At 53.0% G+C, this 22,800-nt stretch overlaps 9 protein-coding genes across 9 annotated transcripts; 4 read left to right on the top strand and 5 right to left on the bottom strand.

Annotated features, from left to right (window-relative positions):
- Positions 1–987: 987 nt before the first annotated feature.
- Positions 988–1,795, bottom strand: LMH87_007935 (uncharacterized protein; the record flags this gene model as incomplete). The annotated part of the gene is made up of 3 exons (XM_056201229.1): positions 988–995; positions 1,044–1,635; positions 1,718–1,795. 3 exons carry the CDS (start codon positions 1,793–1,795, stop codon positions 988–990), a joined length of 678 nt encoding a protein of 225 aa, XP_056057805.1.
- Positions 1,796–2,768: 973 nt separating this feature from the next.
- Positions 2,769–5,450, bottom strand: LMH87_007936 (uncharacterized protein; the record flags this gene model as incomplete). Its single annotated transcript, XM_056201242.1, has 8 exons — positions 2,769–2,899; positions 2,972–3,400; positions 3,456–3,898; positions 3,958–4,036; positions 4,090–4,173; positions 4,245–4,310; positions 4,363–4,548; positions 4,622–5,450. 8 exons carry the CDS (start codon positions 5,448–5,450, stop codon positions 2,769–2,771), a joined length of 2,247 nt encoding a protein of 748 aa, XP_056057806.1.
- Positions 5,451–6,833: 1,383 nt separating this feature from the next.
- LMH87_007937 (uncharacterized protein) lies at positions 6,834–8,271 on the top strand (the record flags this gene model as incomplete). Its single annotated transcript, XM_056201253.1, has 2 exons — positions 6,834–7,221; positions 7,271–8,271. The coding sequence occupies 2 exons, from the start codon at positions 6,834–6,836 to the stop codon at positions 8,269–8,271; spliced, it is 1,389 nt and encodes a 462-aa protein (XP_056057807.1).
- Positions 8,272–8,731: 460 nt separating this feature from the next.
- Positions 8,732–9,531, bottom strand: LMH87_007938 (uncharacterized protein; the record flags this gene model as incomplete). The annotated part of the gene is made up of 3 exons (XM_056201266.1): positions 8,732–9,176; positions 9,296–9,359; positions 9,492–9,531. 3 exons carry the CDS (start codon positions 9,529–9,531, stop codon positions 8,732–8,734), a joined length of 549 nt encoding a protein of 182 aa, XP_056057808.1.
- A 3,604-nt stretch (positions 9,532–13,135) lies between these two features.
- On the top strand, positions 13,136–16,031 carry LMH87_007939 (uncharacterized protein; the record flags this gene model as incomplete). The annotated part of the gene is made up of 4 exons (XM_056201278.1): positions 13,136–13,208; positions 13,268–13,812; positions 13,866–14,162; positions 14,217–16,031. 4 exons carry the CDS (start codon positions 13,136–13,138, stop codon positions 16,029–16,031), a joined length of 2,730 nt encoding a protein of 909 aa, XP_056057809.1.
- A 377-nt stretch (positions 16,032–16,408) lies between these two features.
- LMH87_007940 (uncharacterized protein) lies at positions 16,409–17,655 on the bottom strand (the record flags this gene model as incomplete). Its single annotated transcript, XM_056201291.1, has 3 exons — positions 16,409–16,866; positions 16,918–17,505; positions 17,574–17,655. 3 exons carry the CDS (start codon positions 17,653–17,655, stop codon positions 16,409–16,411), a joined length of 1,128 nt encoding a protein of 375 aa, XP_056057810.1.
- Positions 17,656–18,159: 504 nt separating this feature from the next.
- LMH87_007941 (uncharacterized protein) lies at positions 18,160–18,638 on the bottom strand (the record flags this gene model as incomplete). The annotated part of the gene is made up of 4 exons (XM_056201302.1): positions 18,160–18,275; positions 18,355–18,376; positions 18,460–18,493; positions 18,559–18,638. 4 exons carry the CDS (start codon positions 18,636–18,638, stop codon positions 18,160–18,162), a joined length of 252 nt encoding a protein of 83 aa, XP_056057811.1.
- Positions 18,639–19,485: 847 nt separating this feature from the next.
- On the top strand, positions 19,486–21,083 carry LMH87_007942 (uncharacterized protein; the record flags this gene model as incomplete). The annotated part of the gene is made up of 2 exons (XM_056201313.1): positions 19,486–21,023; positions 21,074–21,083. 2 exons carry the CDS (start codon positions 19,486–19,488, stop codon positions 21,081–21,083), a joined length of 1,548 nt encoding a protein of 515 aa, XP_056057812.1.
- Positions 21,084–21,240: 157 nt separating this feature from the next.
- LMH87_007943 (uncharacterized protein) lies at positions 21,241–22,510 on the top strand (the record flags this gene model as incomplete). Its single annotated transcript, XM_056201326.1, has 3 exons — positions 21,241–21,346; positions 21,405–21,806; positions 21,870–22,510. 3 exons carry the CDS (start codon positions 21,241–21,243, stop codon positions 22,508–22,510), a joined length of 1,149 nt encoding a protein of 382 aa, XP_056057813.1.
- Between the last annotated feature and the right edge of the window lie 290 nt (positions 22,511–22,800).

Raw genomic sequence — 22,800 nt, forward strand, 5'->3', positions numbered from 1 at the left:
AATCAGAGATACGTTATTCGTCACCGCATTTGACCACGAGGAAGAAAGCAATCTCCAAGATCAGGTCGACTTATGGAGCTTACCCGCTCCCGCCATTCCTTCAAATCCAACTACCCACTTGCTACCGACGACATACACATGTGCTTTACGGGACGATGTGAAGTTCGCCTGTTGCCCGGTTCTGTGAAACAAGCAAAAACACCGACAGCTTACATTTCTTCCGTACATGAGTCAGAACATCCTAATCTGTAGAGTAGAAAAACTTCAGGAGTTACAAGACGGCCGCGCGTAAGCAGCGTGGCAGCGCGATGTCCCACGTGCCATAGCTTGCCGGGCACTGGATGGCATCCTACACGAGTCACCTTTCTCACTCGATATTTATTTTTTTAGTTTAGCATTCTAGTAAGATGAGAAACGTCACAATTTAGGATACCGTGGGTGGGCGTTTTCTGCATTTCTGGAAATTGTAACGATGTCTTCGGATCCTTAGTGTGCCTACTTGTAAAAAGGTCACTGCACCAGTCTAAGCATGCGCATCTTCTTCGATCCATGCCCAACTGCTTCATGTTGCACATCATTCTCACAAAGGTGGAGTTGGCTCCCTATTCGAAGGCGATTCTTTTGGTGTGAATCAGTGATCAATTTTCTCACAAGGAATTGTACCTGCCACGGTCCGCCATATTTCAATCTATCGGCGGAGTGAAGAGACAATGACTGTCGCATGAGAACACACATATCTTCTACACTTTCTAAGTCGGACAGCTGATGCGCAGCTCTTATCTATACATTCTCTTCGATTGATCCGTCTTGCTCCTCTTCATAATCCTTCCTCGGCGCATCCTCTTACTGAGTAATCCTGGGCTACGACGGGGCACAAGTGATCATGGTGGGTGAGGGTGCACTGAGATGGAACTTCGGTTTGCTAATAAGGTTGTAAATTTTGTATCGTAAACATGTTTCAATAATTCATCGAGTCTGACATCAGGATTATGCGCCTAAAGACTTTTTAGCAAAACTTCACATATCGAGTACAGCTGACGTACCAATCGCCTTGGCGAGAGCAACGCCGACAGCATGAGCGGAAGCAGGATTCTCGCCAGTGATTATCTGGCCGTCAACAACAACTTTCTCGCCCCAAGCCTCAGCCGCCTGGTTCCACTTGGCGCCAACGGCCTTGAGTCGGTCCTCAAGCAGGAAGGGCATGGCCTCGGTGAGGCCGGCCTGGGTCTCCTCCTCGTTGGTGAAGCCGGTGACCTCGCGGCCCTCGACCAGTGGCTTGCCGTCAATCTTGACGTTGGCAAACACAATGGGGCCGTGGCACACGGCGGAAACGGGCTTGCCGGCCTTGTAGAACTCTTCGATCAGCGCGATCGAGTCCTTGTCGTCGACGAGGTCGTACATCGGGCCGTGGCCGCCGGGGTAGAAGATGGCGGCAAACTCGCTCGATCGGCCGACAAAGTCTTTGAGGGGTGCGGTCTTTTCCCAAAGCTTCTTCTCGAGAAACTTTTTGGACGATTCGTCGTTTTTGAAGGCCTCGACGGAGCTGGGGTCGAGTGGTGCGACCCCGCCTTTGGGGGAGGCAAGGACAAGCTCGGCCTTGGGGGCAAGGACATCGTAGGGGTGAGCAAGTTCGGGCTGTAAAGCTGCGATTAGCAACTCCGGAGCTAATAGAAAAATTCCCACTCAGTCATTTCTGTTTCGGCAACGTAATTCTTACCAAATACCAGCCTGTAGGCTTGTCGAGTTTGACAATCTTGTCAGCGCTGGTGAGGACGACGAGAATCTTGGGAGCCATTGCGATGGTACGTAGATTTCTTTGTGCAGGGTTGCAGGGGTGGTAGATGGGACGAAAAAGCAGATAGAGTTCAGGGACAGCAAAGCTTAGCTATTTATTTAGCAAAACAGCGCCGGCAAAGGCGATCCAGGGTTCTTTGAGCTTCCACTATTATGACGACGATGCGCGACAGCTCTAGCCTCTTAGGAGCGGGGTCCACAGCCCTCTAACTATGGCGAAGCGTGGGATTGGTTGACGTCAGAATAGCTGCAGATGGATCACTAGTTCGATTTCCGTGCCTGTGAAGTTGATCGCACCCGCTGCCTGCACCCGCTGCCTGCATGGGAAGGAGGACGGACAAGCGGAAGGGTGGTGTGAGACCTAGAGGCCCGTCAGTAGCTGCTGGCTACGCTTGTCTGTAGTGTGTCGCAGAAGGGCACAATGGCAGGCTCGGGAAAGTTGGCATGACTGGCCAAAGCTGTCGGAGATATTATGGGTGGAAGTTTTTGTAGATAACATCTAAAACTATTGACTGGTCATTACGACATGTGAGAGCACATCTCAAGCAGCCATAGGAGCTGCGAAGTAAACGGACGGCTGCGGCGCACGGCAAGGCGACCCATCACCGGTATATCGTCCAATCAACCCCAATATAGAAACCATATCGTATGTACGCCTTCAGCATCAGTCATGGCCCTCTCCAGAAACGCGACCTTTTTTTCAGTGCCCTGTTTGCACTTTTCTCATTCAAAAATACCCAATCTGAATGTAGCGCAACCTACTGACAGGCCGCTAGTGGTGGAAGCCAGCGCCAGGGCTAGGAGAAGGCAAGACAGTGCAACAATTACAGCAGAGACGCCACAACTCGCGGGTATCGGCATTAAATCACACCTTTGGTTACAAGTAGCGAGCTCATCTAAAATATCTATTCAGATTAAGGAAAGGAAAAACTAGAGTGCCTAGGGGAAAACCTCTACACATGTTGCGACCATCTCTAAACCTTTACCCACATCTCGGGAGTCAGCTTAATGTTCAACTGCTGGCCATCATACACCCAGTCCTTGATTTCCTGCTTAACAGAGAGTGATGTATGTGCTCCCGAGCAGATTCCGTATACCGTCACTTCTACAGATGAATGTGTTAGTCGCTTTCCATCAGAGAAGCAGGTTCGCTGTCAAGGTTTAGTTCTTTTCTTACCGCTAGGCAGCACCGCGTCGTTTCCGCCTTCACTCGAGATACCCACAAGCTCAACTTTTGGAACGGGGACGAGCTTGGTGCTGTAAGCCTTCTTTAGATCGATGTCGACGGTGAACACTTCCCGGCGAGAAGGATGGCGAGCGAGCAGAAACCTGCCCTCGCCCACCTTGGCGTATAGGTTGTTGTCAGTTCCAGCCCAGTTTGCATCGGCGATGTGCAGATTGATGTCGAGGCTTTGGAAATGGCTACATAGAGGCTTAGCAGCCCAGTTTTTGGTGTCAACATTGTCGGCCCAGGCCTGCCAGTCCCTGTTATACTGGAACCGGCCTGGCTCGGTAGGCTTGGCCTGCAATTCCTTGTTAAGGGAGGCGAACTTGTCGAGCACAATGTCGATCCCGGAGCCTGCGCATCGTGCCTTTAGCGTGATCCCTAGAGGGTAATTAGCTGTCAATTCCCAACAAAGAGAAGCGCGCAGCGATCCTACCAAAGACATCCCAGGGGTCTCCTCCAAACCAATGGTCTGTAATCTCATCAAGAAGGCGGAGTCTTTTGATCTGGTCAAGCGCAACAGTCTCCATTCCAAAAATGTCCACCATGTCAATCTCCTGATAAGTCTTGTAGCCTGGCGAGGGGCCTTCCACTATGACGTGTGGCTTCTGCCCCGCGCCCTTGAAGTCCAGCTTGATCTTATCGTACGTTCCCGATCCATAATTGTTAGCCAGCTCAAAGTCAAAGGACAACTTATCCACACGAGCGCAGAGTGCCTTTTCACTTTCTGGGGCCCATTCCCATCGCTCGGGTGCCGCATCTAGTTTGAGCGTGTTGCAAAGAAAGGAAGCGACCTTGTCATTGAATTTGGGGCGCGACTGATAGAGATCAACGCCGTGGTGACCACCTTCGAAGTACTCGCCCTGGCACTCAGGTTTCCTGAAATTTTAATCGTGTCAGTCTTCATGTGACTAGCCGGCAAAAACAAGCTCACTTACAAATAAAAACGGCAAATGCCGGCAGTGTCGTGCACCTTCACGCCAGATACGTTGTCCTTGTACTCCTGCGGCACGGCGACTTCAACGTGTCAGTTGTAAAACTAGAACAGTTTCAATCAGGAAGGAACCTACCGCACTTGCCGCGGGGGGCTTTGATGGTGGTGCAAGGTGGGTTGAGATGGCTATTCTTGCAAATATCAACATCTAGCTGCGCACCTGAGGCCGTGGCAGTTAGTCAACTTGTTCTTGTCTCAAGTCTTTTGGCCTATTGAATGTGATTCCTTTACCTTTTTCCTGTGTCTTCTTTCTGAAACCTGAAAGTATCTTGCAGCAACCCTGTTTACTGGCCACTGCTTGAAGCGTGTCAACTCAAATCCAAGTATTAGAATTATGTAAGTTGCTTACCTCTGCGAGCTCTCTGATCAACCCTCAGGTTTGATCTACCCAAATGCGACCCGAAGCCTGTGACTGAGGGACACCCAACAGGGTTGATATCTCTCAGAAGCTCCTGTAGCATCTGGTTGCCATCGGGAAAGAGTCGGTCGAGTTCTTGAGCTCCCATGTCGATATAATGCTGCAAAAGGCTCCCGACTTTATTGGCAGTTGTTAGCACAAACACTACAAGGCGAATCAAATCCCTCGAAATATCCGCCAGGGCTCTTACCTTGGGCATCTGCTGCTTCCGGCGGCGCAGGATGGTCCGGCCCGGGAACATCGTCCCTAGGGGCATACTGTGTGAAGCTAGGCGGAAATCCACCGTATAGTTCGAACACGCCAGGAGTCTGGTCCATGAAACGGTCCGCTGCGCTGAACAGGCGGCGTGGAGGAGTGGTTTCATTGGACTCGTTGTCAGAGTTGCTGCTGTCCGAATCGGTGTTATTCGAATCACCAGCTAGAATGCCTGGAAAGGTGGTGCTAACGCGGCATCTAGAGTCATTTGGCCCTCTTTCGTATGTTTCGGCGTCATACTCAGGATTATCGATCCAGGACGCTTCATCAACTCTGTTGTCGGTAGTGTCTCTCATTCGTGTATATCTTCGAATCTGTCTCCAGTGGATTCCGCCAAGCGCCATAACTTCGCCTTCGCTGAAATCGTTGTCCAGAATGTTTGGTGTTGCACGAATTTCGTAAAGCCATTGGCCATACGTTTCTGCTGTAGGCTGCCCTAGTGCCGTCGAAACATAGGCGGTCCTAAAGACGAAATGGGGCTCGTCGAAGTCGTCTAGCCCGCAACCGTTTGGACCAGCAGTATAGTGTCGATCAAGGTCGAAAGATGGATCATAGTCCTCCCAGCCGTCGCCTTGTGGCTGGAATCCGCCGGTTCCACGAATGTCTCGGGGTGATCTTCCATCACCGCGATAGACGAAGCCTTTTTGGTTCGGAGGGGTTTGTCTCAGGACAAGGCTCTCCTTTGGGAGGATACTGGCAGACCCAGAGCTAAGGCAAGAGAGCCATAGGACTTCGCTCAGTGTAACAAAGTTACACCAACGCATACTCGCGGCGAGCAGGTGGGATTGGATAGAGTCGTAAGGGTTGATGGTTGGGAAGCGGCTATGGGCGCTACATGAAAGAATGCGTCCCGAAGGACATTATAAATACTGAGTTCAGATAGCTGCGACGCAGTTGTTAATTTACTCGACATACGTCAATTGATGAGTACTCCGTGATACGTGCACTCCACGACTCCGCCTTGATACGAGCAGTGGTGCATTCACGGTTGCCTGAGTCAAGCTTCCAACCCTTGTCTATATCTATAAGAAGTTGCGAACAAATCTCGGTGTTTGGTACCGGCAGCTCCACAGTGGGATGCGCGATCGTAAGGCACGACAACTGCCGCTCTTAATCGTGCTAGTTATAGTACTTCAAATATAGCACTGACTCGGTTAGGCAAAGCTTAGACCACCAAACTGAAAGTCATGCCATTTTATATGCGCTTTAATAAAGTATTAAGCCAAGCTGCGGTTAGCAAATAAAGTTAAATTTGGCGTATGCGCTGCGAAGATAATCTCAGGGGACTCCGCTTCACGTTATAAGCTCTCGGCTCATCCCTCTCTAATTCCTCAACGCCCTAAATTAGCAAGTTAGGACAAGTCTGTGGCTACGTTGTCACACTAAGGTTGCGTGATCGACGCACTTGATCATAACGCGGAACACCATATCATTAGCCGCAAAGGCGGCCGCGCCAAGGCTGGAGCAATTTAGAAGTTGATGCAGGTCAGGTCAGGTGCCAAGTATTTGTCCGGAAGAGATGCGTGCACACTTCCTCGTCGCCCACAGAGCTCTGTCCTAGCCTAGTAGAAGTGTTTCGCCTTACACCATCAGACCTAGATGGAGTGACTGGACAGCTAGCTATGCACAGAAAAATGCTGCTCTCATTTTCTTTGTTTGGCAGATGATTGTAGATTAGAGCTTGGTTTGTGACCTTCGACATGCATTCTCCTGTTACAGAGAATCTCCATTGTAGTTGATAATGTCACTCTTGACCGTCCACAATGCCAGTTTTGACGACTACCCGCGTCTAGTAACCGGCGATATCGTGACACGACGCATAGCAAGAACGTCCTGTTGTTCCCTATTCGTTTGTGTTCTATTGATTGGTTTTTTTTTTTTTTTTTTGGATGAGTACCCAATACTGTTTTATCCATGCCGATTTTCCAAATGAACTTTGCATCCATCGAGACGTGTGCGAATATATGGAAATTTCGTTGCGCAGCTGGGCCTACCCTATACTCCCATTCCAGATGCACGGACCACCCACTTGTCGATGCCCTATCTCGCATGCGCGGGCGCAAAGTAGTTGCACCTCACGCAGCACCAGCTCTCGCACCGCTCGATTCTACCGCGTTCGCTCGCACGAGGCGAAACACATCGACACCATGGCGTCCGAAGTGCCCAAGCTTCTGTGGAATGCTGAAAACATCAAGGACGTAGCCGAGTCGGTCGGCATCGGGGCGCTCAACGAGGAGGCCACCAAGGCGCTCGCGCAGGACGTCGAGTATCGTGTCGGCCAGGTCATCATCGAGAGCCTGCGCCTGATGCGCGCCGCGCGCCGCACGACGCTCACCGTCAACGACGTCTCCCTCGCCCTGCGCGTCCTCGACGCCGAGCCGCTTTACGGATACGACTCGACAAGACCGTTGCGGTTCGGCGAGGCCAGCCTCGGGCCTGGCCAGCCGCTGTTCTACATTGACGACGAGGAAGTCGAGTTTGAGAAGCTCATCAACGCGCCACTGCCTAAGGTGCCACGCGACATGAACTTTACAGGTATAAGATGGCGACTCGGCGGAAATGTCAACAGGCTAACAATTCGTAGCACATTGGCTTGCCATCGAAGGCGTCCAGCCTGCCATCCCCCAGAACCCCACCACGGCCGAGTCGAGGTCGCAGGACCTGCTGCCCAAGGGCACAGGCGCAAACCCGGCGCTCTCGGCCCTGGCGGGCAACGAAAGCTCGCCGGCGAACCCATCCGTCAAGCACATTGTCAGCAAGGAGCTCATTCTGTACTTTGACAAGATCCAAGCCGCCATCCTCGACGAGACGCCCGATGAAGAAGTAGTTCGTCTCCGCCAAGCAGCCCTCGGCTCTGTCCGGGACGACCCTGGCTTGCATCAGCTTGCGCCGTACTTTATCAACTTTATCATGGACCGCGTGACGCACCAGCTCGACGACACCTTTACACTGAAGCAGATGATGGAACTGACGAATGCTCTTATTGAGAACAAGACGCTGTATCTGGATCCTTATGCTTCCTCGCTTTCTGCCCCGGTGCTGACGTGCTTAATGGCGCGGAAGCTGGGCAGTGACGATGGTGTCGATGCGATGAAAGAGCAGTACGAGCTGAGGCAGCTGGCTGCGTCCCTCATCGGTCGCATGGCGCACAAGTACTCGGCCTCCAACTCGCTACTGCGTCCCAAGCTTACCCGTACTTGCTTGCGCTACTTTCTGGACCCCACGAAGCCTCCCGCGGTCCTGTACGGTGCTGTGAACGGAATTCTTGAAGCTGGTGGCCCTGAGGCTGTCCGCCTCTTGGTTCTGCGTAATCTCAAGAGCTTCGACTCGGGCATTCTGCAGCCTCTCAAAGAAAAGTCGGAGGGCTCCATCGAATACGAGATGCTCGTTCAAGGCTTGGTCCAGGCTGTTGCATCTTTGGTCGCGCACATCGACAGTTCTTTACTCAACGGTGCTGGCTCTGTTACACCTGCTGAGCTTAATGAGCTGAATGAGTTTATCGGACCCATTGTTGGCAATAAAATCGCGTCGTCAAACAACACTCGACTGGTCAAGACTGTCCTCGAGGCACGTTCTTTTGAGTAAAACTCCTTTGACTTTGGGTATTGGACATTGGCAAGGCGCAACACGGCGTTTACGGAATGAGCATTGTATACCGTCGATTTTTGAAGTAGTTAGGTAGAACCGGCCACAGGAAGAGCCGCGGTTGATGCTTTCTGCTTCTCCAACTGAACAATAAAAGAGATTTCTTGCACGTCACTTCTCGTAGCAGCATGTGCCTTTGGATATGTGTTTTTGATTTGTGCTAACAAAGGAAATGTGCATTGTGCACGTATTCTAACACGTCAATATATGGCCAACCGTCCACGCCATTTTCAACTTCTATAAGCCCCGAATAGTCCGCTCGATGATATCCGTAGTTACACAATTGGCGCGCATGCCACACCGTCGACTCCGCCTTCCACTCCCATGTCCAGATCTATGCGAGTATTTCATACAATTAAAACAGGCTCCGCTATTTCCCCTTGTTTTCTGCCAGGCCAATTTACAGGCCAAAGGCAAGGTAGAGGGTGCTGAGCAGGCTGAGGCCGAGAATGGTGCGCTCACTGGCGCGGATCTGCTTCTTGGCGAAGCCCTTGAGCAAGTCGTAGCTCAGATGGCGCATGCCGTTGATGAAGTGGAAGACAAAGGGGAAGCCGAGGCCGATCTTGACGAGGCCCTGGACGGCAAAGGGCAGGGCGGCGAAGCCGGCGACCAGGCTCTGCGACTCGACGTGGAAGCCGGCGAGGGGCGCAATCAGGTAGGTGAGGAAGTAGGCGTAGGCGGCGCCGGAGAGCGTGCAGCCGGTGATACGCGTCCAGGCCGAGGCGGAGAACCAGGTCTGCGAGCGCTTGTAGATGCCAAGATGGGGGGAGATGGGACGCTGCAGGCGCTGCTTGGCGAGGATGTCCTGGCCCTCGGGAGGCGACAGGTGGGTGGTCTCGATGGGACTAGAAGAGAAAGCAGGCATGTTAGCTTCGAAGAGGGCTCTGGTGATTGATGGCAACGGATTCGGGATTCGATCTCGAGGGCCTGTCCTGTCCTGTCGTGCTGTCACGGGAGAGCTTACCGAACCTGGGTGGTGGAAATGCGCGCAGCCATGGCCAGACGGGGCATGTTCTGGCTAAAGGCGGCTGGAAATGAGGGAACAAGAGATTAGCATTGGCCGTCCTATGCCGCGGCTTGCCAATTGACGACGCCAATGAAGGGCACGAATGGCGCAAAGGCGATGCCGAGCATGTGAGGTCATGTTCGGGGATGCTTACTTCTGCGCATGGCAGCGATGCCGACACGCTGGGCGATCATGATTGCGGAATGGCGACGTGGGACGGAGGAAATCGAGTCGTCGATAGGATCGGTCGGTGATGTCGTCAATCTGGCAGAACCCCGGTGGCGTGAGGTCGTGGTGTTGTTCGTTTCGGTTGGAGAAAGCGCTGGTGATGAGGCTCCCGGTCCACGGGCTGGGTCGGATCCTCGGTTCAAGCTGCGCCAATCAAGCACCGCCAATTCACAAGCTGGCCCCACGTGACTCTGGCTCTCACGTGCAACGCACCAAAAGCTAGGCCAGGCCCACTCTAGCAGCGAGTCACCCAAGGCGAGAGCTTCTTTTTTTTTTGCTCTCCTTCTTTTCTTTCTTCTTCTTCAGATAGCAACGAACTCCCGCCGCGAGCGATTCTCGATCCATCAGGCGAAAAGCGACGTGTCGGCAGGGTCTTTGGACTCGTTGGGCTGTTCGGAGAAGAAAAAAGGTCCTTTCGTTAATCTCGGCATTCGGTTTCTTTCCCGTCTGCGTGCCGTTTCATTCTGAGATCTACATTTCAATCTTGCACACGATGCTTCTGTAGACCGTGCCCTTTTTATGATCTGTCATGGCTGCAAGCCCATCTCGGCCGTCGTATTCATTCCGCTGCACAAGTTGGCCGTAAAGTCTGGACTAAAATATCTCCCAGGGTTCGCTACGAGGAGCCTGATTACTGTATTTTCCCTGGTGTGCATCTAAGTAATCTCAGCTGTACCACACTTTTTGAACAAGGAATCACAAGTACCTATGACCTATCAGCAAGCTCTTGCGCAACCGTGGCCGCCCTTCTCATTTACGCCCTCCTCATTTACTCCGGCGGCGCACGACACTCTTCCCGTCGTGCAGAACGCCATGTTCCATGGCGTGGCCGCCATCAGTACCACATCTCAATCTAGAGCTCTCAAAGAGCCTCCGGCCGGCATATACCAGTAGACGTGCCCTGACTCACGGGCACTTGATGAAACGCGATTCAGCATCCGGCTCACGATTTCGCCTTTGATTATCCGTACACGATGATTACGGAACTCCAACTTATTAGCGGTGTGGTAGCGGCTGTGCGGTAGAGCTGTCTCACAGACTCGAGCCTCCTCAGTCCAGCACTTATTGCTTGCACGCCGCGGGGCGAGGTTGGGTGAACTAAAGATCTATATCCGTACCTCTACATTGATAATATCATGTGTAGACCTGGACGTGAGCCGTGATGCCTGCAGTGGGTGTATCCTGCAGTCTTGGCGCCTAGGTACTCGCAGCTATGTTTCGGCAGCGACATGAGCTGCCATGCTCCAGCCAAGCAGCACCGTCTAAACTCAAGCCATACAATAAATTGGCCCTGCTGCGGGCCAGGGCTGATACAAAGTGGCGTCCAAAGAGCAGGCCTTTTATGTGTTATTAGTGAAATTGGGCCGTAAGCACGACTTAACGTCGGCCACCCACTTCTTGGCCCTACCCACATCTCGGCGCGACACACATCTCATACACCACTTTCTAGAAGCTCCATAACATATCTAAATCAAGTCATAATAAAAAAGTAAATACACTAGCAGATACAGAATTGACTAAATAATTATTCATCAGCTTCAATTATCGGAATATCGCGCGAGCGTCTAGTCAATTGCCTCTTAAGTAGGCTGCGTGTGTTTTTAACGTCTATAATTCCAATAAAGACGGAATTAGGATTAGGATTGATTTTCTTCTTTTTTCTTTGTATTGATAGCTTTATTGATGCCTTAAGCTTTATATTCTCTCACTCTGAAATAACCAACTAGACTCTTTGGGTATCAAATTGCTTCTTAATCTTCCGTTATATCAGCTTAATAGTACGCCGGCTTATTAAAGGGTTCGTACTATCGGTAAAAAGGCGTTATAGTGGGTGTTTATTAGAGGGTGTTTTGACCTCTAGTAGGGCTTCCGTGAGTATTATTTTCGGCTCTAAAGGTGTTATTTTTAGTGTTATTATGACTAGATTAACTAGCAACTTGCTTATTAGTGGCTTCGCCACGTTAACTGGCTATAATCTAGACCTTCGCTACCTAGTATAAATATTTTGATTTAATAGACTAGCTGCCCTGGCAATAGTGTAACTTTTAAGAAAAATCCTTTTTCTAATAGGCGAGGAGTTGTTGTTAGTAGGTCGTTTACTAAGCTCCTTATAATAACAGGCTTTAATTAAGCTAAATATAGCTATATCTAAAGGTTAAAGAACGTGAGAGCTATGAGCTGGTAGGAAAAGAAGGTATATATTATGATAATAACATTTATATAAAAATTCTATTATATAATAGCTTCTGTGGCTATTAATAATAAGAAGGCGGCGCTAGCTTTATGGCGGTTTTATCTCTGGAATAAAGATAGCTTAAAGCTAATAGAGTGCGATTTTATTATTAGTCTAACCTTAGTCTATTGCCTAGAACTTCTAGTCTCTAAATAGGCCTAGTTCCTTAGGAAACCACTATTCTTAAACGTTCTTACTATTAAAAAGGACTAGCGGAGTAAGGCTCTTCCCTAGTGCTGAGATACACTTAAAGATTATGCTCTAATAGTATATTCTAGACTGTTTCTTTAAGGCAATTCTCTTCTATAACGACCCTAGTACTAGGCCGTTCTCTTATTAGCCTATTATAAGCCTAGTCTTGTCTATATTATATCGGTTACTAGGGAGTATCTTATTAATAGCGCTAATTATTAGAAGCTTAAAGAAACTCTATATAATGTGAGATAAAGCGCTATTAGCCCTTTAGAAATCAAGTCTCTTGCCTCTTAAGGTCTTAATTTCTGGATTTCTTTAAATAAAACCCTATATCTAGTTCTTACCGACTAGTTCTGTATCGCTATTAACTCTAGCTAACTCGCCTACTATCTGCTAGATCTGCTTATAGGTCGGTGGGTTGCTTAGAGCGTCCTGAATTAATATCTAGCCTCTTAAATCTGCTTCCTATATTGATAGAAGCTTTTATATGCCCTTAAAGGCCTCTTTGCGTGATATTCTGCCCTTTAATCGTTCTTATATTGTTAACTACGGTACCTCCTACCGCTATACAGCAATATAGAGTTTTATACCGCTAATTACGTCCTGAATAGCATTTTAAAGGGCCTGTTTGGTATATTTAGGAGGCATTATTATATATATAAAATTTGACGTTAAGATAATTATAATTGCGCGAGAAAACACGGTTCTAGTAATGTAGGTTTGGTGTTGAAGTGGGTGGAATGACGGCGCCGAGATGTGGGTAGGGCCAAGAAGTGGGTGGCCGACGTTATGCCGCACGAATCAGGGTCGGTGGTACACCTGGCAGCCTTGTCCCGCAGGTGAGAGCCCCGGGCCCTGTGAGAAAAGCCACCAGCTGAAAGGAGACAATGGCAAGCGCGTTTCGCATCCTGTGCCCCAAAATGTACAGCAAGAGCGATCTAGGGGCTTTGCCATAGCCGTGTGGGATTGGGCGCGGCAACGGATCGTCCCGCAGATGAAGCTTAACTATATATATATATATATAGACTGAAAGACATGGAGCCACCCAAGCCTCTCTTCCCCCTCTTTCTGTCTTCAAACTACCAAAAATTGTTGGTGATTTACACGCATAGGCTGCGTCTTTGGGCCGCACGCTACTAACCATGGACGGAAAGACGCCCCAACGCGCAGTGGACATGTTCTGGAAGAGCTTCCATACAAAAGCTCCTGGAAAAGGTACGGAACAAAATGAGCGCCCTCTAGAGCTTTCTAGCTGATGAACTGACTTGGAAAAGCGACCGCTGTTATCCCGGACAAGAAGCGAACCAAGAGCAAAAAGGCAGCCAAGGCAGCGCCGCCACCTTCCACACAGCGCGCCGAGGCCTCCTACGAAGTCGCCGCCGCAACCTGCCGGGCCAAGGTTGCCAAAATCGTGCAGGACTGCCGTCGCGTGAACCGCAAGTACCGCGATCCGCACTTTAACATTGAGTTCGACCTCAAGCTCAACCAGCGCGAGTGCCTCGAGTCACTGTCCAACGCGGTGCCAGACCCCGAGACGGGCGCGCATCCAGCGGCCCCCGGCGCTGATTTACTGCCGCGCAGCGCCAAGCGAGTCCCAGAGATTTTTACCAAGCCGCGGTTTTACATTAATGGCCCGACGGCGAACGACGTCAAGCAAGGCAACGATGGGGACTGCTGGCTAATGGCGGCGTTGTGCGCGCTGAGCTTCAAAGAGGGGCTGATTGAGAAGCTCTGCGTGGCGCACGACCAGGATGTGGGCGTGTACGGCTTTGTCTTTTATCGCGATGGGGAGTGGATTTCGGAAATTGTTGACGATTTTGTGAGTATTGAACAGTGCAGTGAGGGTTTTATAGTGCTGATGTATTGTGTTAGCTGTACCTCACAAAGGCGGACTACGATGCTCAGCAGAATGACCGCATCATGTTTGACGAGCTGGACTATAGAAACCCGCAAGAGGCATACACGCGCATCTTTCAGTCCAACAGCAACTCACTCTACTTTGCGCAGTGCGAGCATCCACAGGAGACCTGGCTGCCGCTATTGGAAAAATGCTATGCTAAAGCCCACGGCGACTATGCCGCTATTGAAGGCGGGCTCGGCGGCGAAGGAGTCGAGGACCTTACCGGCGGTGTAGCTTCCGAGTTCTTTGCCACCGATATTCTTGACAAGGTTAGATCCTCTTTTTACCTATATCTGGCCTTCCAGTGATCTAACAAGGCTCAGGAGCACTTTTGGAAGCAATTGCTGCAAGCGAACAAGGAATTCCTTTTTGGCTGCAGCACCGGTGTTTTCGGCGGCGGGTTCGGGAGCCGAAAGGGCATCATCGAGAACCATGCTTACTCCATTCAGCGCGTCGTCGAGATTGAAGGTCAGCGCCTGATTCTGCTGCGTAACCCTTGGGGCAAGGGTGAGTGGAAGGGCGCGTGGGCGGACGGCTCCAAGGAATGGAGCCCCGAGTGGATGAAGAAACTCGAACACAAGTTTGGCGAAGATGGCGAGTTTTGGATCTGCTATGAAGATCTGCTGCGCCACTACCAGTGCTTTGAGCGCGTCCGTCTGTTCGGCCCTGAGTGGAACGTGTCCCAAATATGGACGACTCTCCATATCCCCTGGGTGCAAGAGTACAACGAGACGTACTTTTCTTTCAGCACGACTCAGTCGGGACCAGTAGTCATTGTGGCATCACAGCTTGACGATCGTTATTTTCGTGGTCTCGAGGGTCAGTACATGTTTCAGCTGTCTTTCCGCGTGCATAAGGCTGGCGTCGCAGGCTACATTGTGCGCAGCGAGACAGCCCACCGCATGCGCCGGTCAGCCAACGTAGAGTTGGATCTCGAGGCCGGCGCTTACGAAGTGTATGTCAAGATTAAGGCGTGGAGGAACGACTACGTGCTGCCTGTGCAGGCGACCATCCGCAAGTGGGCCAAGTCGAAGCGCGACAAGGTGAGCCGGATCGGCAAAGCATACGACCTGGCGCACAGTCGCGGCCAGATCATCGAGTCCAAGGAAGAGAAAAAGGTGCGCGAGGCGTACGAGAACCGCAGGATGCAAAAGAAACGTGCTGTGGCCAAGCGCGACTTGCAGAAGCGTTTCAAGGATGCGTATTATCAGAAGAAAAAGGAGCATGAGAGGAGTCAGACCCGCGCGGCAAAGAAGAAGGAGAAGACGAAGGCCAAGGCAGCGGAAAATGCCAAGGCCAAGGAAGAGAGAAAGGCGGCGAAGGCGGCGGCGAAGGAGGCAGCAGCCAAGGAGCTCGCGAAGCAGAAGGCCACAGCGGATGGGGTTGCTGCCAAGGATGAGACTTCCAAGACGAACGGCGTGGAGGCAGCTGAGATGAAGAAGGAGGTTGAAAGTGCCGACCTTGATGGGAAAAGTGAGAGCAAAGAAGTGGCCAAGGATGTGGCTAAGGGAGACTCTGCGGAAGCCTCGAAGAAGGAATCTCAGATAGAAGACAAGGAGGAACTCACGGGGCCTACAAAGGAAGCGATTGAGCAAAAACCCAAAGAAGAACCCAAGGAGGAGTCCAAGGAGGAGTCCAAGGAGGAGTCCAAGGAAGAGACTGGGAAAGAAGAGGCGAAGGAGGAGTCCGAAGACTCTGAAGAGCCGGAATCGGACTCGGACAATGAGAGTTTGGCCTCCTTCACCGACTACTCCGACGGCGAGCTCGATATTCAAATCGATGCCCTGGAGCGCGACGACCCCAACATGTTTGACAGCTCCGCCGAAGAGGAGGACAGCGACGAGGAAAACGGGCTCTTTGCCAAGGACCCCTGGAACGCCGTCGCCGTCGTCGGCCTGCGCGTGTACCACAAGACTACCGCTCCAGGCGACACGGTGACTCTGGGCGTAGTGCGTCCGAACCCGTACGTGGAGACGAGCGAAAGCGATGAGGAAGGCACCGGTGGTGGTGGTGGTGTAGAGGGCAAAGGCAAAGGGAGTGTGCTGGATGTGGATGACTCGGCGATGGACGCGACGCTGGAAGGGGAGCTGAAGGAGAAGAAGGAGGTGATTATGGGCCTGAGAAAGACGCCCGCATAGGGAGGAATTTTATTGAGATGTAATTTGCATACATGTATGTACCTTTGATAAAGTGTTTAGCATAGTGCTATTTCTTGACGAGATCTTCTTATTCCTCCATGCTTTAAGCACTCAACTGTACCAGAGTATCACGCTTGCAACTGGTCCTACTTTTGCAACTCGCACCGTTACGTTTAGAAAGAGGGAGGTTGGCATTTCAATGAATGCGTTCGTGAATAATTCCAGAAAAATGCCACGTATTATATACAAGCCCAGTCTATACCGTATCAAACAACTGTGCTTATGCATCGCCACACCAGAACGCCAGTAATGACTTGCCCGTAAGTCATCTTTGCTACCTTTTTTTTTTTTTCATCTTTCGCAACCCCACGCCTCATCTAGTCATCGTATCCGCCCTTGGTGCCGAGGACGCCCTCACCACCGCTGGTGCGGCGTCTCTTGCCAATCACCTCGACGAACCACTCAGACAGCGTGTATCCCCAGTGGCCGGCGACGAGGACGCCGCTGACGACGTTGATGAGCTTGATGAGGAAGACGATGAAGCTGTCGCGGGACTCGTGGACGGCGAGCAGGATCGGCTCAATGTCGTACTTAACAAAGATGCCGGGAATTGCGGCGTGCTCGTCAATCTCCTTGCTCTGCTCGGTGACGGCGTACTGGTTGGTCTGGATGGTGCTGCTCCCGACGCTGTAGACGGTGGGGACGACGGAGAGGTAGTACTGGAACTTGTGAAAGTTGGCGCTGGCGACGTTGACGGTGCGGTCGAGGGGGTTGACGAGGGACGGGTAAAAGGCGCCGTAGGAGAGCTCGGAGATGACGTGCGAAAAGTTGAACTCTGTAAAAGTGGTCAGCTACGGTTCAGGTTCCAGGCAAGGGTGCAACGTACGCTTATGGTCCAGATGCTGGCCATATTCCATGTATCCGTGACCGCGGGCGGTAATGTGGAAATCGCCCTGGACCTTGTTGAGGTCGAGGGAGCCGTAGATGCGGCAGCTGTCGGCGGTGCCCCAGAAGCGCGGCGTCTTGCTCCATTTGGCGCGCTTCTTGCCGAGGGCGACAATGTCATGGACGTGCTCCTCGCCGAAACCCTCTTCGTTGTTGGCAAGGCTCGTCCAGCCTTCGCCGGTGTTGACGCGGCCGTGGGCGTCGTGGCCGAGCTTGTGGACGCCGGCCTTGTCCACCCACTGGGACCAGGTGGTCGGGTCGCGGTGCAGCTTGGCGGAGGCGAGGATGCGGTCGCCCGAGGCGTCCTGGACGTTGATGTGGAGGTCGGCGCAGAGCATGTTGACGACGACGTCGAGGTTGATTTGCATGTCGTGGGAGATGCCCTTTTCGACGGCGAAGTTGTGCGTCTCCTGGCCGCGCCACCAGCGAGCGACCTCGGAGCCCATGAGGACGAGAGAGATGAAGATCATGGCGACAGTCCATTTGCCGCCGCCAGCGGTGCGGGTAACGTATTCGGGTTTGGATTTGGCTGTGCACGCGCGCAATTGCATGTTAGCAAACGATGTGTGTAATTTGTAGGCAAGGTGATGGTCGTACGGAAGGCGTCAAACGCGCTGACGACGCTGCCCTTGGCACCGAAGTTGTCCTCATCGAGGCTATGCTTTTCGAATCCGTTCATGGCTGCGGATCGCTGGCGCTGCCGGCCAGAGAACGCGTTGTCGGGAAGAGGGACGAATTGGATGGGATCTAGTGCGAGGGTGGAAGAGGATGCGACACGGAGTGGGCTACCTCATAACCAATGCGCGGGTAGTCGTCCGGCCGAGAAGTAGATTGTGAGGATGCCGGCCGGGTATATGTGTCGTAGCCAATCGAGTGGCGGGCCGGATGAAGCTGGATTGATGCGCAAGCGCAGTGGTCGAATGAGGCTCTACCTAGATGCCAGATCGGTTGCCAACTTGCTACAGTAGAGGACACCTTGACACGCAGCGGCGCTGGGCCGGGGTCGGTCCCTGACTGGTAACCCAATTGGGACAAGCATTGCCGTGGGTACCTCCTGGTGCGGTTACCGTGTGGTAGTACCTAGGTACCTCGCTCAGCGGATCCCTCACTGTTGCGAGCGCACCAGATGCGAGACATGGCTTTGATAGTATATTTATTTTCGAGATTAAAAAATTCTGTCGCATCAAGTCGTTCTCAACATAGGTACAATTTTACATTGAGAGAGCTGTGGAAGTTCTTCGTGCCAGACAAAAGTCGCACCAAGTTGGGAAGATGTCTTGAGCTGCCTGCGTGCTGTGGCTGAAAGGCGTCCAACGCAGTCAGCAGCTGAATTTCAGCAGCAGCGCCGTGAAACCGCATTGCCCACGAAAGTACCTACCTACCTCTCCGTGGTAGCCTCGCTGTGAGTGGTGTCAGTGGCGTGACACCTCCATGCACGACAGCACGGCATCTGTACATGGCAAGCTCGGAGAAATCTTTGTACCTGGGTGAATGAGCTGGATTCTGCTTCGGAATTCCTTCAGAAAAAAAATTGCTTGTCAACTGGAAGCACTTGATCTACATGGAGGCGTCCGCAACTAACAGTCGTCCGTGGTTAGCGGTACGTACCTCTTGGGTAGCTCCGACGTCATACACGCTGCCTTGCAGTCGCCGCGCGCGCATCACTCAGCTGGCTTCCGCATCAGCAGTTGTGGTGTGCATTGACTCTAAATATGTTGCTTTTCTCGTCTCTTTGGTACCGTGTAGAAATATATACAAATCTACCGCCGTGTAGATTCTGGTGCTCTTGCTTGCAAAGCGGCCTGGCGGGAGAGGATGCCGCTTCGGCCCGCCCGCCCAAGGAAAGAAGAGGGGCAACAAAGGCAACCTGAACTTTAAAGACAAGGACCATGGCATCTGCACCGCCATGACACTAAAACCGCCCGACTACCCACGCACAGCATGACGCACAGCAAAGGGGCAGCCCTACACCATGAACGCCCACCCAGCGGCCTCGTGATCGACATCTCAGTCCGAGTGCTGGCGAGACCCTCAATGGTCTGAATGACTTGGCCCCGCGCCCGATGAGAACTGCCTAGCTGGTAGCCTCAGCGACACCACGCCGTCGGGAACCTTCGCATGTCAAGCCTGTTTCACCCCGTGGATCATTCCGCTCGTCATGCTCAGCTACCAGTACTCCGATCCGACCTGGCCATGGGCTGGCTTCGCAAGCCATCCACTGCCGTCCAGCAGCCTCCATCAGCATCCACGCGCCGGCTGCTCACCTGCTTTCTGTTGCAGCAAATAGGAGCCCCGCGTCCAAGCCCGTCGTGTCCACCCACCCAACCCGCCGCTCCCCTCCAACCCAGCCACTCTTATTATCCCACTTGGCCTCGCACCTCTTAATTTCTCGGCTTCTTTTTCGTTTCGTCATTCTCGTCGCATATACTTTACTTTAATACCCGAATCTTACCACACCCAACACCTTGATCTCACCGACTCTACATCTACATCGCCCACCACCATAGCTATGGGCGACACTTATAGGTCGACCCGACTCTACCGTGAGGACGACGATGACGACCGTGGTGCCGTGCGGAGCAGCACCACTGTAACACGCTACAAGGTTGGCTCCAGAAACGGCGACCGTTTGGATCGCATCGAAGTCGAAGACGACACGCGCTCTCGCTTCTCCTCTGGCGGGCGCCGAGTCTCCAACGACCTTCTAGACCGTCCCCGATCAAACTTTGACCCCGCCGAGCGCACCCGCACCGTCATGGAAACCGACCGCGAATGGGACCGGCGCTCCCGACAGGACGACTTCCGTGTCGAGAGGCGAGTTGACGAGTCATTTGAGGACGCCCGTGGTCACGACGTAGAGCGCTACCGCAAGGAAACTGAGTATTTCGCCCCGGCCGAACCAACGCCACCTCCTGTCATTATCCGTCAACAGGCCCCCGAGCCGCAGAAGATTATTGTCCAGGAGGCTCCCTCACCACAGCCTTACTTTTACAACCGCCAAGAGCGCCCTGAAGCCGGCCCCATGGTGCTCCGAGAGCGTGACGTTGATCGCGAGGTCGTCCGTCGTGGCCCTTATGAAGATGACTACTACTACAGACATGAGCGTCGCGAATTCGGACCTGGCCCGGTTGGACCATACCGCGGCGACCCTCGAGACCCTTACTACCGCAGGGATCCCTACGCCCGTGATCGTGACTGGGGCATGGCCAGATATGATGGCCGTCGTCGGGAAGAGTACTACAGCGAGGATGAAGACTATTATGTCTCTAATGGTCGCCGTCGTAGATCTCGTTCTCGTCGTCACCGAAGCCGAAGCCGCTCCCGCAGTCGCAGCAAGAGCTCTGACCATCACAAACTTCACCTCGCCGAGGGTGCTCTTGCCGGTGCTGGTGTAACTGCGCTGCTGCAGAGCAAACGCGATGGCCACGGTGACCTCCCTGAGAACCGTGGCCGCAAGGTTCTTGCAGGTGCCGCCCTTGGTGCCCTCGGTACTGAGGCGCTCAAGAGAGCTCACAGCGCCTATGAAGACCGCTGGGGTGATCGTGATGAGTCCCCCAATCACCACTCCAGAATCAAGACCGGGTTTGGTATCGCTGCTGTTGCCTTGGCTGCTGCTGGTGCCGCCAAGTACTTCCAGACCAACAAGGTTGAAAAGGAGGAAGCTCACCGCGGTCGCAGTCGCACTCGCGGCTACACATCCGACGGGTACCACGACTCACGCTCCCGTTCGCGATCTAGTCGTGCCCCCAGCCGCCGCAGAAGTATGTCTAGAATCGCCAAGGCCGCTCTGGGCACTGCGGCCACAGCCGGTGTCCTGCGCCACCTGCACAACAGATCCAAGTCTCGTGGCGGTGATGGCCGGTCCCGAAGCAAGTCTCGTCTGAGAACTGGTGCCAAGATTGCTGGCGCGGCCGCGGCCGCTGGCGTCGCCGGCAAACTGTACAAGAATCACCAAGAAAAGAAGGAACGCTCACGTTCTCGCGCACGGAGTGACACTGATGACGACCGCTACTATGGCCGGCGGGACAGAAGTCGCAGCCGCAGCAGGTCGATGGCCCGATCCCTACATTCCGATGCTGGGGCTGATAGAGAGCTAGGCTTAGTTGAGTACGGCAACGGGGAGCTGCCCCCTCCTCCTGACCGACGAGGATACGATTCCGACGACGATCGCCGAAGCAGGAGGCGCCGAAGCAGGCGGCGCGACCGTGACTCCTCCTCTGGTTCCGACGACGGACGCCAGAGAAGCCGGAGCCGCCTTCGGAACATGGCTGCCGCCGGCGCAGCGGCTTTCGGCATCAAGGAGTATAAGGATAAGAAAGATCGCGAGAAGCGCGAACGCAAGTCTAGAGAGCGACAGCCGTCGCGAGATGGTAAGATACATGTCATATTGCTCTACTCACTGCGCCACACTTGGCTAACTGTCTCCAGAGTACGATGACGGCTATGACCGCCGCGAACGCCGTGATGATAGGCCCTCTTCACCCCCGCATGCCTCCGGAGGTGCCTATTATCCTCCCTACCCGACGACGCCCGGCACTGCAGGTCCTGGGGATTATCATCCTTACGGCGATCCAGCTGCTGCCCAGTCGCACGAATATCAGCCCTACGTCCCCCAAGACTACATGGGCTATGCACCTCCGCCACCACCCGGTCCGCCCCCGGCCCCCGTTCCTGGGCCGATGACTGGATACCCACCGGAGCCGCCCGGACCACCGGGACCTCCTGGCCCGCCTCCAAGTGGTCCTCCAGGCCCAACCGCTGGGCCCAGCAGGCCACCCGAGCATGTGAGTTACCATACCCAAGATGCAGATATTGCAGAACCTTCAGAGGGTGCGTTGGCTATAGCCGATCGTATCAACGTGAAGGAAGACTCTTGTACTGACTAGCTAGCAGCCGTTGTAAATACTTCCCCTAATGACGTCGGTCCGAAGAAACCACCAGCAGCGGCGAAGTCGGTGTCTTTTATTCCAATGTCGCCCAAGAGCTCGCATACAATGGAAATGCACCGGCGACAACAAGAGCAGGCCGTCGCTGGAGACACCTCATCTCAAGAGGATTACGGCACTCCAGGTGTCTATGATGGGCGTGTTGCTCATCACCGTCGCTCCTCAGACACTACTCATGATCGTCCGCGTGGTCGTGGTAGCCATGACTCCGGCTCAGAGGAAGAAGTGGAAGATTTACCCGACCGGTTCGATTCGCACGGCCGATCACTAGATGGACGCTCTGCCAGTCATCATCGGTGGACGAGCCGATCTGGCGCTTTTCGGCGTGAGCCACAACGAGCAGATGACTGGGACGTACAGGGAGTATGGCATGTAGGTGGCACCAACAACGAGGCTGTCGAACGCCTGGCGCACGGCGTAACGAATGCTCTTGACGGCCGCGGAAGCTGGATGCAGGTCATTGGAGAGGTGCTTGCTGGTGGAGCGCTCGGCGCTAATCCGAACGCTCAAGAACAGCAGCCGAGGTTAGAAGGTGGACGGGACGGAGGCCGAGAGGAGGAAAGAAGCAGACGAAGACGAAGAGAATGATTTGCAGAATATGTTTCACGAGTAACGATTTACGATGGATTGTCTAATATTTGCTTGTCGCTTTGCGGCTGCTGGTTTTGTCCTTGCCAAATTGATGTTTTTATTGCTGGCTCGTCTTGCGGAATTAGCTGTGATGAGATTTGAATGATTTTATAGACAAAACGGTTTCTGCGCAAAGTTTGGAGGTGTGCAATATTATGCAGTAGAATCTCCGCGTAGCTGGAATTGATCGTGATTAATTACATTGAGCGCGAGGACTTCGGCACTTTGTACCAGTCAATTGCTACATA

Source organism: Akanthomyces muscarius (genome assembly GCF_028009165.1).
Source record: "Akanthomyces muscarius strain Ve6 chromosome Unknown contig_15, whole genome shotgun sequence".
NCBI lineage: Eukaryota > Fungi > Ascomycota > Sordariomycetes > Hypocreales > Cordycipitaceae > Akanthomyces > Akanthomyces muscarius.